General features: G+C 38.2%; 1 protein-coding gene across 1 annotated transcript; it reads right to left on the reverse strand.

The window, feature by feature from the left end:
* Positions 1-4,747: 4,747 nt before the first annotated feature.
* On the reverse strand, positions 4,748-6,225 carry LOC139730255 (melatonin receptor type 1A-like). Its single transcript, XM_071641138.1, has one exon. The coding sequence runs from the start codon at positions 6,000-6,002 to the stop codon at positions 4,812-4,814; it is 1,191 nt and encodes a 396-aa protein (XP_071497239.1). The 5' UTR covers positions 6,003-6,225; the 3' UTR covers positions 4,748-4,811.
* Between the last annotated feature and the right edge of the window lie 10,666 nt (positions 6,226-16,891).

Consider the following 16,891-nt stretch of genomic DNA (forward strand, 5'->3'; position numbering starts at 1 on the left):
TGATAAGGATTTCCGTTTAATGCCTAACTGACTTGGGTGTCAAAATAAGGACATATGAAAGAAGCAGTCCATAATTTTCACATCGTTTTGTTTTGCGTTTAATATTCTGCATTCATCCTCTGAGCTTTTATGTTTTTTGGTCTCATGGATATACATTTTCTCTAAACATGAGAAAATTCATTCTCGAAAACGTGACAACAAATCAGTGGTGTTTTTGTCGATAAAATACCTGGTTAAGACAAAGAAAGGAAAGAGAAGAAGAAGAAGAAGAAGAAGAAGAAGAAGAAGAAGAAGAAGAAGAAGGAGGAGGAGGAGGAGGAGGAGGAGGAGGAGGAGGAGGAGGAGGAAGAGGAGGAGGAGGAGTAGGAGACAAGAAAAGAAAGTCTGTCTCATGCGTTCACTTGTGCAAAATTCCATGTTCTTCTACAATCTGGTTCTTATAGTGAAGGTTTGTTTCCCAGTGGACGCAAAGGCTGACTGCGCCCTCTTGAGGAGGATTCAAGACAATGTCACAGGTTGGCGTGAACTTGACTCGGATCTATACTAGTATTCTGGTCCATCTCTCACCAAAACATCTTGGACAGGAAAAAGGTAGGCTACACACTATCACAGAAGTCTGATTTCAAAGCTTTCACTTCATATACAGACAAACTGTGTTATCATACATGCTTTTCAATTTTCTTTCTAGCCATTTACTAGTATCTCTCCATCTGAGTATTCACAATTTGCCTACCTATCTGAATGTAAGCAGAAATTTGATTCTGAGATGCCCATGATTATTACACTGTTTTCTTGCATACATTACGTTCCGTCTGAATATCATGTCTAATGTCTGTTCGTTTACTTATACAATATAAGACACATCCCGATCATATAACCATTATATTGATGTGTATATTCAAACATTAATTTTCACCATGTTTCTTCTACAATTCTGTTTATCCATTATCACGCAAAAAATTCTCAGGAGTACCCCCCGACAACACTGGTCATCAGCTTCATACTTGACCAAACACTCACCCGAGGTGATGTCCACTTCCTGACGGACAAAGACATTTTGACCATCAGGGTATGCACCCCTTGGGGGTTGCTTTACCATCCTTACGTTTCTTCACAAACCATCAAATGGATATTAATCTTACCTTTTCCCTTCTATTTATGTTTATATGTCTGATCGATTATTTTGTAATTCAGAATGATTATGTTTTTATAAGTTTTGTTTCCTACATTGTTTTGTTTTGTTCTTCGAGACCTAAACCATACAATTTTTGGTCTTGAATTGGATTTCACCATATTTTTCATTTTTTCCCACCAGAATTAATGTGCAGAATACTGGGTAGGGTTTATTCCAGAAGTTTACAAACTTTGCTATTTTCTTTTCATGCCAAAGACCGAAGTTTTACACTTCTATTGTATCCTCAAGGCATTTTATTTATTGATTGCGTATTTCATTTAGAAAATAATAGAATGAAGTGGAAAAAAAAACTCGAACTAAACTTAACTCAATTTTCGACTTGAAGGTGACAGTAGACTGATTTGCGAAAAAGTTGACAAACGGGAAAGTGTGTGAAAAAAACGCCTTTTCTTTTTATTATTTTTTCATATACTTTCTAATTTTCGATACTCATTTCACTATTGTATCTCATTTGAATTGTTAATCATTTTGAACTATTTTTTTGCAACTATCTAGAAGTGACTCTATACCTGTAAATGTTACAATCGCCAAAGTCCATCTAATTAAAGCCTCTTTCTTTTTCTTTTTTTAATAGGTGGTTATTGAAAATAGAACTTTACTTGCAGCTATCTTTCTTAAACATAAACAACAAACACGTACCAAATACATAAACAAAATAAAGAAATATTGGAAGTCGTTAAATGTTTAACATTGAGCATTATCGATAAGCAGTAATATATTGTTTTGGTTGAAAATGACGAAAAGGAACAGTTAATGAAGATTTGTGTACAGTTTATAGCGGGATGCTTGCAAGGTTATGACAATTTCAATTCTACTTCTAATTTGAAGATGTTGTTTCAGCAAATGATTACTGACACGTAAATACGTGTAAATTTCATCAAAGAAACCAGGTTTTACTTTAATATAACTTCGGTCATTCTATTCTTCTAATTTACTCAATCGGTATGTCTATATATCCTAATTTGAACTGGGTGAACAATTCTTGCAATTGTACTGTATGAGAGGAAGCTAAAATTCAAACAAGAGAGTGGTATGGGATAGGATATGGCTATCTATGTCTTATTCGAATGTTTCACGCATTTTCACTGAAATGTATATTCCTGACATTGTTTTGAAAGTGATGAAGTGATGATATCATCACCTCAAAGTCTCCTAGCTTGGTTTTCACACGAAAATTTCATAGAACGCTTTTGCTCGATAATTTCGCACCTATTAGGCCCCTTCTTCGTCACCCCTAAGCGTTTTCTTCTAATTTTTCTAATCTAATTTCAAGGGAAAATTTATAATAATTATGGTCAATGACGTCAACCTTGCTCACTACATCTAGTTTGTATACCATGGTTACACTTAATATCTCTCTAGTGACACTTTCTAGGGAAAATACGCAAAGATCTATTCCATTACAGATTCCAGATATATTTCATTACGCACGTCGTATTTCAAGTCTGAGTTTGATGAAATATGGTGTTATAATATATATATATATATATATATATATATATATATATATATATATTAACTCAAGTCGGAAGAGGGATGGAATTGCACTCCATCCAAAGAGGGGGACTCATGTGGCTCTGCGTGTCTGTGCTACAACTCATCATGAGACATCTGCCCAAGAATAGTACCAACTCAGAAACAAAGACCTCAAGACAAACACACATACACATACATTTTTTTTGATGCGCGCACACACACACACACGCGCTCACGCACATACCAAGAGGGATTGCTACACAGACACAGACACACCATTACTCCGAAGTCAGAATACCCAAGCCAGCTTATCATGTTTTTGCTAATTTTCGTAAATGGCTCGTCCGTAGTCGTAAAGGAAGCATGACATAATAGATATAGACACAAAGATACTTTATTCCGAATGCACGATATCTTGCGATATTTTTTTCTTATTTTGTTGCACATACGGCATGAATGAATATTTTTCCTGTCTTTCAAACTTGCAGTTTCATGAAGATGTGACAAAGATTTAAATCCCTTCTCTCTTTTTTTTTTTCATCCACAAGATATCAGAAAAAAAAAGTAATACCACATACACTTTCACAAGAGAACTGAAACACTGAGGCTAGCTATTGGTCAAAACCATTCATATGGGTGCCCCCAGCACTGGTATCACATGCCAACATATCATTATCGTGTTTAAATTTCAGCGGATATCATAATTATACGCCTTCCAATCAGTGACAATGAAAGTATTTTGTGCATTGCTCCCCCCTTCATTCTGCATAATTATGCTGACGAAACCTCCACTGTTTCATAAAACCCAAATGTGTAACTGATCATGTAAAATGAGATGATGGCATGACAAATTGCGTGTCGTAACGTGAGGACAAATATTTATACTTTTGAATGTTATAATGATATTAGACATTTTATGTCGAGTTTTGAGAGCACATTTCGGAAAAATTATATATTCATGGAGATGTAGATGACCTATACTGTACGAAGCGAAAATCCATGTTAAAATGAACTTTGATAACGAGTAAAATCATAACAGACAAATCTGTGAAAAACGTTGAAATTTAATCAAATTCGGACTGGTCATAGAAAGTTAATGGACAATTTTAAACGACTCACATGCATTTCACGAACTATTGATACCTGTCAGTCATAAATGCAGCTTTGATGAGGTGATCTTGTAATGGCCTCAAAAGCCTTTTGTTTTTAACATGTTAAAGCAAAGTTTCAGAAGAAATTAAAATCCGTCATACCTGCATATTCTTGAGTTGTAAATATTCAGTAAAGACGACTTAGTAAAGGACAGGAAATTGTTGTTGATGAATTACGGTAAAAAAAAAAACATGATTTCATATATTTTTTTAATGAATAATAAACCAATCGAGGAATGATGAAAACTGGGAATTATCCCACCAAATATGAAATTATGATATGCATCAGTATTTGGCGAGTTCGTATAATACCCTTTACATTTTTATAAGTTTTGTATCCAGTCTTAGTTTCTCTTTCTTTAAAAAATCTACTTGTCGTATATTCAAGTCACTTGAACAGGCAGTGAAATTTCGCTGTAAATTTTTGTTTTCGGCATTTTATCAGTTTCGCGAGACAAACTTTTACTACGAAAGCTTCCATCGTTTATGCAAACAATGAAATACTTTGCAAATTTATGAAATAATAAATGAATTGGGATAGAGTGATGTGCTTGAAAAGATGGCATTGATAATAGTATAGACAAACCATTAACACCAAGGACATTATTTCCATTTCAAACAATGTCTTATGCGTACTGCTGCAAGTCAGATTATAGTACATGGCGTATACTTATGAAATTTGATTCAGATTACATGAACAAATGTGGGTATGAGTAAAGAAAGCTCCTCACTATGGTGCAATCTCAAAGGAATTTTATTTGCTCACTGCACGATGATGCGGAGAGAAAATGTTGTCACTAACATGACTAGTTATATCTAAGATTTGTCATTATGAACTATCTATGGCTCCATGGAAGACAGCCCAAAACTTTCAAAGAAATATCAGTCCATATAAAATTTAGGGCTTTTTTTTTCTTTTGGCTAGTGTAGGCGTGATCGCAAGGATACGACCAGTTTGTCTAGCGACAAACGCTAGGACATTCATGAAGTCAAACACGAAAAGACTTTTGAGAACGATATAGTGATCGAGATCGTTTGGTTCGCCAACTTCCATCTGGTATTGAGTTGAACTGGCAAGATAAAATGCTCTTAAAGACAGTCTTGAAGTTTGGGTGTCTGGATGCGTAGATGAAGGGATTGATGCATGAGTTGAAGACGAGGATAAGCGATATCCAAGGTATCGCAGGATCACTAGAAGGAATCGTACTGGCGACAGCGGCAGGTAAGACACAGATCAGAAAGGCGCAGACGACGATGAAGAGATTTTTCGTGATCTCCACCTGCTGCTTTCGCGCCTTTTTCGCTCGTTTGCGTTCGAGCGATATCACAGTAGCCAATCCATTTGTGCCGCCGTTTTGGTGATCGGATTCGTTCGATTGGGCACTTACTTCGTTGGGCGATATAGGCGGTCGCGACAGGCGATTTTGATCGGGACTAGCCGCGGCCGTTGTGCACGTGATATCGGACATTCCTTCGATACTCCTTGAGCGATACAGGTGTCGGTTATGGCTCCGGACGTGGAGATAAATCTTGGAATAGCAGGCAAGAATAAGCACAACTGCCGGTATAAGCACGGATGCCCCACCAAGCAGTGTAAGATAGTCTGCCTTCTCGTGTGAAGTATCCTGAGTACATACCTTGTAACGGCGGGAATAACCCAAATCACCCAGTCCTGACTGGGTACCGATAATGATCATCAAGACAGGGTAAACCCAAGTCCAGGCAACCATGAAGCCGATATTTAGAGGCGTGTATATCTTGATGTATGATGTCGGCTTGTGAGTGATAAGAAAGTATCGATTGAATGCAATTAGCGTGAGGGATATGGCACTCGATCCCAGACACAAGAGCGATAGACCAGCTATCGATTTGCAGACAGCCGCTGAGAAGGGTAGTCCGTGAAAACTGCACAGCGTGACGACGTGGAACCATAGTAATAGCGTAATCATGATGTCGGCTGACGCTAGATTGATCACAAAAACGTTTGTTGCCGTCTGCAACCGTCGCGATAACGCCACGGCGAGGATGACCAACGCGTTGCCTAGGAAACCCACAATTGCTATTATGATGAGGAGAGTGGCTAGCAGGACGCGATGAGATGGCACCCAGAACTCGAATTCCACCTCGTTCTCCTGCTCCATGCTGGCGTTTGCTACGACAGACGACATGAAGTCTGCCATGGTGAACACTTCGCGAGATCGAGCACGACACTGACAATAACGAAATGAAGACGAGACATTCGTCACAGTTCATTAATTCCGGGAAACGTCTTGTTGCGATGACGTTAAAAGACTTCGCCAATAAGGGTAGTGATGTTCAACCCATGCAGAAAATGCATGATAATAAGAGTCGATGGAGCATTTCGATCTAACGTTAAATTCGCACACTTCGCGTAGAATGGTTATTGAAGGTACAGGCTAAGGTGGTCCAGAAAGAAGGTGACACGTTCGTCCGGTTCTTCGCCTGCCCATTTCCTGTCGCTACTTCCTCTATGTCTTTACCAGCACCAAAGGAGTAGGTCGGGGTTGCAGAAACGAAACTCGATGGTCGGACGACTGTCTCTGAGGCACCTGCATTAGGATACAATTATAATGTACTTGTCATAATTCGGTAGGATACTGTTGCTTAAAGGACAAGTTCACCTTCATAGACATGTGGGTTGAGTGAATGCAGCAATATTAGTAGAACACATCAGTGAGAGTTTGAGCAAAATCGGACAATCCGTTTAAAAGTTATGAATTTTTGAAGTTTCTGCTCACTCACGGCTGGATGAAAAGACTACTATAGCTTGTGATGTCACATGAGTACAACGACATAAAGAAAGAATAAAGAAAATTCAACATATTTCCATTTTTCTCGCATAACAAAAGAACACTCGACTTCTCTCTTTCAGAAGGCAGGGGGAATAATATTACCCTTAACATACGTCAGTAGCAAGTCGAAGAAATGTGCACTTTATTCAAAAAGTAAAGTTTTGTGAAATTCTCTTTTTATTTTCCTTATATAGTTGTACGCATTTGACATCATACACTGTAGTAGTCTTCTCTTCCAGCAGTGACTGCGCAGATACTTGAAATATTCCTAACTTTTGAACGGATTGTCCAATTTTCCTCAAACTTTCACTGATGTGTTCCACTAATATTGCTGCCTTCTTTCAATCCTTATGTATATGAAGGTGGACTTGTCCTTTAACAATCTAGATATTTTCCCGCTTTCTAGCTGTGATATAATGAATAAAACCTCTTTTAAGGGAACGTATTATCATAACCACATGATACATGTCTATGATCAGATGATTCATTACGAAATATCCTGAAAGTTTATTCATTATTGACTTATGGTTTTTATGTAGAATGCGGAAATGTTTCTTTTACGTACAAAAATACCTGTAAAATGCAAGATTTTTTTTTTAATCTAGGTAAATGATAAGTGTGACGATTTCATCTTGGGGTTGATGTCTATTTTACGTATCAGCGCTTACTTTCAGCGTTTTTTAAATATCGCTGTAGGGATGAGTAATGCACTGGCATTGGGATTTGTTATTGATGTGAAAATGCGTTCTTTTCTCTTCAGTGACGTGTATCGATCGTGATAATACTGCCCAATGTGTTTACTGCTAAAAAAAATATGCAACTATTCTCGAATGGACTTGACATTGAAGTGATAGACTGAGGAAAGCACATTTCCAATGATTCATGCCTATATCGCGTGGCTTAAGTAAAATGTAACTTGCAAACATCAATATGTGACAAATGATTATCGTCAGTCCAGCACTGAGAATTAATGCATGAACCTCTATAATAAAGGAAGTATATCTTCCCCAATGCCCTGGTTGATGAATTGATATTTTGGGAAAAAAGATAAATGATAAAAAAATACTGAAAACATTTCATGTTCAACAAATAGCCAAGAAGGTGAAAGAAGGTGCTAGTGTAGGAGAGGGAGAAAAAACAACACCTCGCGGTGAAGAGGAGGTTGTTTGAAGCCCAACATGATTGGTCGATTGCTTGACACTTGATAATGAGTGAGTAGGAAGTGGACATACTGCTGGCCTACCAGCAACTTTAGTCCTGGACATTGATGTGGCTATATTTGTCGAGTACAACATCTTGACTTAGTCCAGTAAAACGCAGGCGAAAGATAACTTCTAATATGTAAGTCGAGACGGCTTCCGATATTGCGCGGGTTGAGAACGTAAGCCAACTTAGTGGCGCTAACTTTTTTTCTTTCTTTGTTATGGTGGGGGGGGGGGGGTGTGGTAGGGTACTTAGCGGATACTTAGACGTGATATCGATTATTATGCACCAGCATGATGAAACTAATCTCTACCTTTGTGATATATACCAGGTTCGTATCATCTTTCGTGTAATGACATTATGAAATGCCGCACTGATAGAAATTTCTATAATGGTTGCTGGTCGGAATATAAACTCGCTGGTAGACAATATGCCTCTTTTATCACGCGATGTCGTTCCGAGTTGATCAAGTATTGTCATAACCTTGTACAGTATACGCATCGCGATTGGATTCTATCGTTGCATGGTGATAAACAAGGGTCAAAGTGTAATACAAAGTGCGAGCCCTTTCTTACGGGAACTTGGCAAGCCACGTATATGGTTCTGTGGGATTAGTCAAAATCGGTAGGACGGCAGGACGATTAACCCTTTAAGTGCCAAGGCCTTTGAACAGTGTGCAAGGCAACGCTATGGGGTTCTCTGTGCTAGTCCGCATTCAAAGTATATACATATAGGGTTAAACAAGAATATACACTGTAGTTCCTTCCCTAGTTTGCTTTTCTCCCAATGGGACGTGTACCTTAGCATTTTGGTAAAACAATGGCGCATAAGCCATTACCGAGAGTCTACGAGGGTAGTGGTGCCAAACTAGCGTCATTTTCACAGAGGAATTGCGAATGTCCTCGTCTGACGTAACGCTGATGTTACTTAACAAGTTGATAAATTTGATAGACCAAAACATTGGAAGGATTTGAATAGTTTTGGCCGTAGTATAATTATGTACACACACATGAAACGCACACACACACTAGTACGCGCATACGGCACACACCACACAAACACGCTATGAAAGTTGGACCCCAGTCAAAGCAACCGACTACCCTTCTTCCCCCTAAAACGACGACAACAACAACAACAACAACAGCAAACAAGCAAACAAACAGTCAATGCCAAATGGTTCCATTTTACCCTTTTTATTTGTATGTATATACAATGTTTCTATGCATATATTATATACATTTATATATGATATAAACGTGTATGTATGTGTGTAATCGGATGTGTCTGTACTATGTTCTTATATAGGCTTCAGTCACCTTGATCAGTGCAGGTAAAGGTCTCCAGGATGTACATAATATCAAGCTTTCAGAACGATTCAACGATTAAGCCGTAGCAAGATATTTTGAGACCAAAACAAGATCAGATATGAAGGTGGTAGTATCGCATTAGTACTTCCGCTCTCCGAGTGAACACCTTCTTGTTTGTTACTTTGTTAATGGGTCGCATATTTTAGACGGATGATGGAAACGCCTCGTTCGTTATCCATTTGGTGTCCCCGCTCCAGGACTAAAATAAGGGATTAAATATGGGTGTACGAGGACTTCAGGAGGATCAATGGCAATTGCGGGAGAAGAGGGTTAGCAAGAAAAGAAATGCCACTTCTTGTAGCTGCAGAGTAGGTCGTGTCAGGGTGAAAGGTGTTTCCCAAATCCTCACCGCCCTAATTTACCACATCTTCCAAGAGACAAAAACACAATAAAGAAAAAAAAATGATAACAAGAGGGAAATTATTTTAAACAAGAAAAACCTTGACAAGTCATATCCTATGGTGTGTTATAGCTTTTGTGTGTGTGTGTGTGGTGGTAGCGGTGGTTGTGGCGGTTCACTACCGTTTGCGAGTCTAGGTTAGCTTTCAAACTTTTCTTTTTTGATTTTTAGATAGTTTGCATATTCATGAAATGCAAAAAAAAAACACACAAAACAACAAAAACAACAACAACAGCATATCAACAACACTGCAGAACATTAGTGGAGAATCATTAGATTACGCTTTGGAAACTAACCACACTGTAATAGAAAGTCATCTTTTGGTACACCTTTTTTTTTTGTACACCGACATGTAGACATCGATCGACTCACGACGAATCAGATGGAAATATTTTAACGTTTGTTTCCCTTTCCATGTATGTTTATATGAATTAAGATCACATCAGCCTGCAAGTTTATTGTTTACAACATTACATATACTTTCACTTGACTAATGAGACTGGGTATTCCCTAAAACGTTTCCAACACAGTAGAAAATGGTACAGTAAATGACCCATACATTCTATCCTCATTGTATACCCTTCAAGCATTCTCCCGACTGAATAGTTCGACCGTACATTCTCCCAGTTTTAATCCCACTTTTTTCTTCAAGAATCCATGAAGCAAACAGACATGGCATGCTGTCAGTTCATCACTCGGGACAACAAATAACGGTTTCTTGTTTCTCTCTCTCTCATGAAATATGCTATTCTACTTCAGGGAGCTTTATCCTCTATGCATAAATAGCATCTTCCCTATAGATTTTGTTTTATGGTTGTGAGGTAATAACATTATCTCCTCGTCCAATTTGCATAGATGTAGTTGCTACCAATAACATTTCTGTCCCATTGAAATATGAAGCTGTACAAATTCCATATGTCATTGTTTGATTCAACCTATTTACTACAGTCAATGTGAAGACAACATCGATTTGCATCGTATGCCCTTTATAATCACATCGTTAAAGCAATAAGGTGATTTGTGAGAGATGCTTAGTATTTTGTCACACCCTTTTGTTGAAATAATTGAATTGAAACAAGATCGTGTGAAACATGATGTTTTACTCTCCTTCGTATATGTTTTCAATGTAAACAAATATTGTACTTGGGAGGTATAGTACATAATGTTTTGACAGAAACGTGTTAATCCTGTTACCTCTTATCACAAAGTTTGGCCTACTTGTTTATAGAGGGTGAATGAAGGCATGCATATTGTTTCATATCGGGGACTGAATGCAAGAATGGACTTTGTTGAGATGCACTTCCGGTTGAACCTTTTGCAAAATGACATTCGCTAACGGAAGACGTGGCAGGGCGGCGGAAACTTTTTTTGGGGAAAAGAGCGGTTATCTGGAGCGTACAGTTTAGGTAGCTGGTTATTGTTGATGAACTATGCCTCAAGCGCGTTGTAAGGGCGGAAGTTTAGCCTGTATACGGTTTGTTGTTGACAAAAGAAACATTAACCGCTTTCTGCATGTAAGTAATCGGGTCCCTCCCAAGATTGAACGCGCGTGAGAACTTCCGTCGACCGGGTTGCCTTCAGCCTGATAATGAAGATATTTTTCTGAATTTCCAAGAGCAATTTTTTTTTCTGATGGAGCCATTATTTTCTGGCATGAATTCTTCCAGTTTGGAAGCCATTTTCCACAACACACATGACCTAGAAATTCAGTTATCTTGCAGATATGCATCGCAGTATAAGGCAGTATGATGATGATGTATGGTACCCATCATTTCTCATTCAAGAAATAAGAAAAATGCCTACACACATGTAGTCCAATCACTTGAAACTTTTCAAAAAAACATCTTAAAACCGACAAGAGTGCAGGTCTACCTGAAGAAAGCTCTTTCCTGCCTACTTATAGAGAAGTAAAGAGTTGTTGAAATGTGTGTGTATGTGTGTGTGTGTGTGCGCGCGCTTATGAAAAGAGCACATGATAAGGAATTAATGATAAGGGGTGATTTCTTTTATGTTATGGAGGGATGGGAAGTTGTGTTTTTTATGTTAAAGATTTCATTTTACGTTACATGATCTACTCATTGACAGGAAATATTATGTTTTGGTATATTTCTTTCGTGTATAAACATGTGTACATTTGTCAGGTAGAATGATTCAAGTGTACCATTTATATTTGACAGGATATAACATGTTTCGTATATTACTTTACAAACGTTGAAGTTGAATGTATAGCGACGAATGAAATCGAAATAAAATGGGAAAAAAAAGAAGAAAAAGTGGACGTGTGTGTACGGTGCTATGTGTGTGTGTCAACAAAAAGGCCGTTCACTAAATTACTAGTAAACGATGAAAGACAATGATAAGCATCAAGCGTTGGGAAGTACTCATCTCCGAACACTCTCTCATCCGAGAAAAGAAAAAAAAAGTATGCTGTTGACGAACAAAACCGACGACTATTAATCACTTCCTCCGAACATTGCTGGAGATGCGCGGTTTCCGCTCATCATCGACGCCTTCAAATCTGCGAGAAGTGTCGAGGATAATACACGCGAAAGTAGAGTCAACGCACCGGGAATAAACTTCAGCTCTCGTCAAGATTGCTATCATTATTTTATGAGGCATTTCGTGTTACAATCGGATTGGTGATCAGAGAACATGATCGTCCGGCAGCTGTATCATGTTCGAGCGATACAAATCTGGTTTCTGCAGAGCGAGGGAGAGAAACATAAGTGTATGATAGGGCAACGAACCTGCTATAAGCTTGTAGGCCATAATCCAAGCTACCATTTGTATCTTGATGAAATGGTTCTCATAGGAAAGAGCTTATATGACTATGAGTGTCGTCATCATTTGGAATTTGAACTCCTTAAAAATCAACAAAACAAATGTCGCCTTACTTTGAGGGAGAATGAAACCCCAATTTCCACGTGGATCGAGCTAATGCAGTAGTATTTAGTAGAACATATCAGTGAAGTTTGAAGGAAATCATTCAATTCGTTTTAAAAGAATTAGTTTATAGAATTTCGTCATGTTCGTTGATAGATAAGCAGATTATATATTTTGTGACGTCACGCATAGAAAACGATGTAAAGAAAATATGAAGAGAATTCAACATATTTTCATTTTTGTTATACAATGGAATAGCACTTGACTTTCCTCTTTCAGAAAACAGGGGAAAGCATATTACCCTTGATTATGTCAGAATAAAGAGAATGAATGTGTGCTTTTCATGGAAGCGAAATTTTGTGGATTTTTCTTTTACATTTTCTTTATATCATTGTCCATGCGTGACATGACGAACTGCTCTAGTCTTCTTATCCAGAGATGTCGGCACAGAAACTTTTCAAATTAATGCGAAACTTTTGAAAAGATTGTCCGATTTTCCTCACACCTTACTGATGTGTTCTAGAGTATTGCTGCATTCAGTCAATCAACATAATATGCTTGGGTTTAGTGTGCGCAAGGTTAAAGATTGTAGTGGTAAACCAGTATACGACGGTACGCCTAGAATCCTCTTTATCATGTCTCTATTTGCTTCTATAGATTAAAGTAGCATTTGCGCGTTGTTACGTAATACGAGATATTCAGTCGGTGCTAAAACTGGCGTATGCCCGACTTGACACTGAACAAATTTGAAATGAAAAGATAGATAGCAGCCGAACGGCTGATGATGAGTTAGGGATTTGTATTTTGGCAATGTCCTTTGCTGTCTCCGTCTCAAGTTGTCGTTAGGAAATGAGGCCATCGTAACTTTAGGGGAGGACGTTCAATTGATGTTAAAGGGTTGGTTTAATATTGATAGACATGAGGAATGGGCTTTTAACTTTTAGTGAGATACCAAGAAACCACTTCTGAAATAGTAGAAAGCATGCCATTCTATGAGGAATTCAAAGTTTATTTGATGAAAATCGGCTTTGTAATGGCTGAGACATCCTCAAATCAAAGTAAAACAAAGCGACTGTAATAAAAGATGGGTCCCACCTTTTATCAGGATCGCTCTGTTATGAAAATCTCAACCATTTCAAAACTAATTTTAATCACATAAACTTTAAATTCCTTTTGGGAGTATTGATGCTCTTTCACATTTCAAAAGAGGTTTTCCATTGTCTCACCGAAAATGTTAGAAACCTAATGTTAGGCCTCAACTAAAACTATACGATCCCTTTAATCAACATAATGGAGTCAGCTTTCACCACTTTCAATTGGAGATTGGAGATTGGTTTATTTTTAATCTTCCTGTCTTTACATGATACCCCCTTGACCTCTGATAATCCGCATTGGTCACTGGCAAAAATTGGCACTGCACGTACCGCACCATCCACTGTATACAACACATTATTTGTCCACACTTGTATTTATGCCGTGGTTGCATGGTGCCAAATCAGTCCAAGCATCAAATTCAACACCCATTTGCCCTCTCTATAAGATGACTGTGCATTGCATAGAAACTTATTCTACTTGCTTGTATGTTCATTAAAAAAAAGCAAAAGAGAACGATTTAATATCACAAGCTGCCTGTCCTGCAAAGTCTGCTTACTTTTTTGTCTGTCTGTATGTGTGTGTGTGTGTGTGTGTGTGTGTGTGTGTGTGTGTGTGTGTGTGTGTGTGTGTGTGTGTGTGTGACTGTGGTTTTTTTCCCCCTTGAATGTGGAGCAATGTGCTACATCTATCACATCAATGAATTGGCGGCATAATGGAGTGATTTTGGCACCGCAAAAGTGCATCCGCCGTGACCGATGGTTGTGATTGACAGGGAGGGATGATTGCCGATTCGACGTGTTCATCGAGAGGCTGATGTCGACAACGGCGGCCTCATCAAACCCTGTCATACCTTGTTTTCTGACCTTAATGCATCCTGGTATAAGGAAAGAGTGCCGAGGAACAATTAATTAAAATGTCCCTCCGTCGAAGGGTACAGCGTATCGATGTATGTCTCTATCGTTTAGCCGGGCATCCGGTCCGGGAGGGTGAGACCGGCTACTCTGGATCCAAAATGTCAGGTAAACCACGAGAACAGGTTGGTCATGTCATTCTTAAAGGAAACAACAGCTGCACCGTGAAGGAGGATCGTTTCACGCGAGCAGGATTGCAAAACAAAAACAAAAACAAAACAAAACAAAACAAAAACTTTTTCTAAATAAAAAGTAAATGAGAAAAATCACCATTGTTCAAAGGGAAGATGAAATATACTTCATTTTTTTTTAGGGGGTGGGGAAGGAAATCAGTACAGATATGACCAAAAACGCAATCAAGATGGTCCATCATCCTGAAATTGGCATCACAACCAGCTGCTATGTACTAATAATCACAGCGCAGTAATTAAAAGATTCCCCCAAACTACTCAACAATTGTCTATTTTGTAGATTTACGGGGAGTCCAATATCTATAAATTCTATGGTCGAGCGATTTTTTTCTCTTTACAATGAATCTTTGATTTCATCTAAACTTTAGTTTCTGTTTAGTTTTCACAATCCTCACTTATAAGTGCTGAAAGCCGAGCATAAATCCGTGGAAACACGGGAGGGGGGAGGGGGGAGGGGTATGGTATGAATAACCTGTCTATGATTTAGTATTATTTCAAATATACATTAAAATGACTTTCAATAGGCTAGGGTCAAGTTTTTGTTTGAAAGTTCCATTTGAATAACTTCAAATGATAATGTCTTTATTTTTTCCCTACCCGTTTTATACCATCACCTTTTTCATTTCTGTCAAAGGGATTTGCTTCATGTTTTTTTTTTTTTTTCCGTGATGACAATTGATGGTATATTGTATCTGGTTATCATTAATACTGTACACATTGTATTTCAGTTAACTGAATTAACAATATTCCTGATTTTGGATTTTTTTAAAATGTTCTCTGTCGTCGTTGCAATTGGACGTCAAAAAGAACTTACTCTAAAAAGCATAATTTTCGTGCTGTTTTGACAAATTTTGTTCCATGTTTGCGTTGTATTTCAATAATCATTAGGGGGAAAGCATTTTGGCTCTATACGTCAGTCCAAACGCATCTCAGCCAACACGATTAAAAAAAGAATGATCATATAACGGAAAAAGAGGAGAATGCAAGGAATTTGATTTACACGCCTCGCGTTGCCCTGTTGAAACAGGGCTTAAAATGAATGATAACTGCAAAAAGGAATTGAATAGAAGACTGAGCGAAGTAACCTCCTATGTAGATTTTCAGCCACTATGAACGAGAATATCACTCATAGTCATACGGAGTTGCGGGTGCTGATTTGTTTGTTTCTTTCATTGGCATCTGAGAAGATGGCAGATTTAACGAACGAATGTAATGAATTCTATTTTGTCTCACGCGTCAGTTTCCAACGGTAAGAACTTATCCAACTAGTATACAAAACTATTAAAACGCTTTGTGGTTTACCCTCGTTTAGTCTCACCTAGATTAGGCCGAAAATGTTCTTCAAATGAATCATTCAACAATCTTGATTCTTTTTAAACCTTTGTCGACTCATGTGAACAAGTTTCATATTGAGTGCCCATCTCCTCTATATCTACTATGAAACTACTTTTATCTCCACAGTGTGCGTCATGTTGTTTTCATCTCATATCATCATGGCAGAGATAATTCGATTCATGTGACATTAGTTTACGAGCTATATAGTATGCGAAATGACCATACGGCGCTCAACGCCTCATAATCCATCTGTTGATGTATCCGATGAGCTGTTGAATCTTCGTCTCTCTCGCCTTTGTTCAAAGTCTTTGTAGGTCCGTCTAGCTATCTTTCTCTTTCTCGTCTACACCTTTTCTTTCACGCTTTACCCCCCCCCCACATGGATTTGACAGATGTTTTTACAAAGGCATTCTCTCGGATAAAGCCTTTTCTTTCCAACAAGTGTGGTGTTGATAACTTAGAATGACGTCAACTAAAGCGTATTTATTCTTGCTTGGTGTGTCTACACACGTTTGCCGAATAATAGTCCGTGGTCGGTGAGAAACAGTCGGGTATTATGTACAATGTATATCCGTATAACAGGAAGGAGTACGTTTTGGTTCACAGTATCACCAGAGCCTCTTTTTCATTTCATTCACCTCTTATTCTTTTCTTTTTCTGTCGCCCTCTTGGTCATTCTCATCTTCTTTTTTTTTAATAATTTCAAGAAATACCTCATCTCTTTATTATCTTCATGATAATTTAGTGGCGCTTCTGAGTTTGCCTCTGACGGTAGAATGTATACATAGAACGCTGCCAATTAGACTGCAGATTAGGAATGTCATTCGCGTTTAGTCAAGACATGGTGAAGAGAGAACATACAACCTGTGTA

Source organism: Diadema antillarum, unplaced genomic scaffold (genome assembly GCF_040938485.1).
Source record: "Diadema antillarum isolate AM-2024a unplaced genomic scaffold, OU_Dant_1.0 seq00000300_RagTag, whole genome shotgun sequence".
Taxonomy (NCBI): Eukaryota; Metazoa; Echinodermata; class Echinoidea; order Diadematoida; family Diadematidae; genus Diadema; species Diadema antillarum.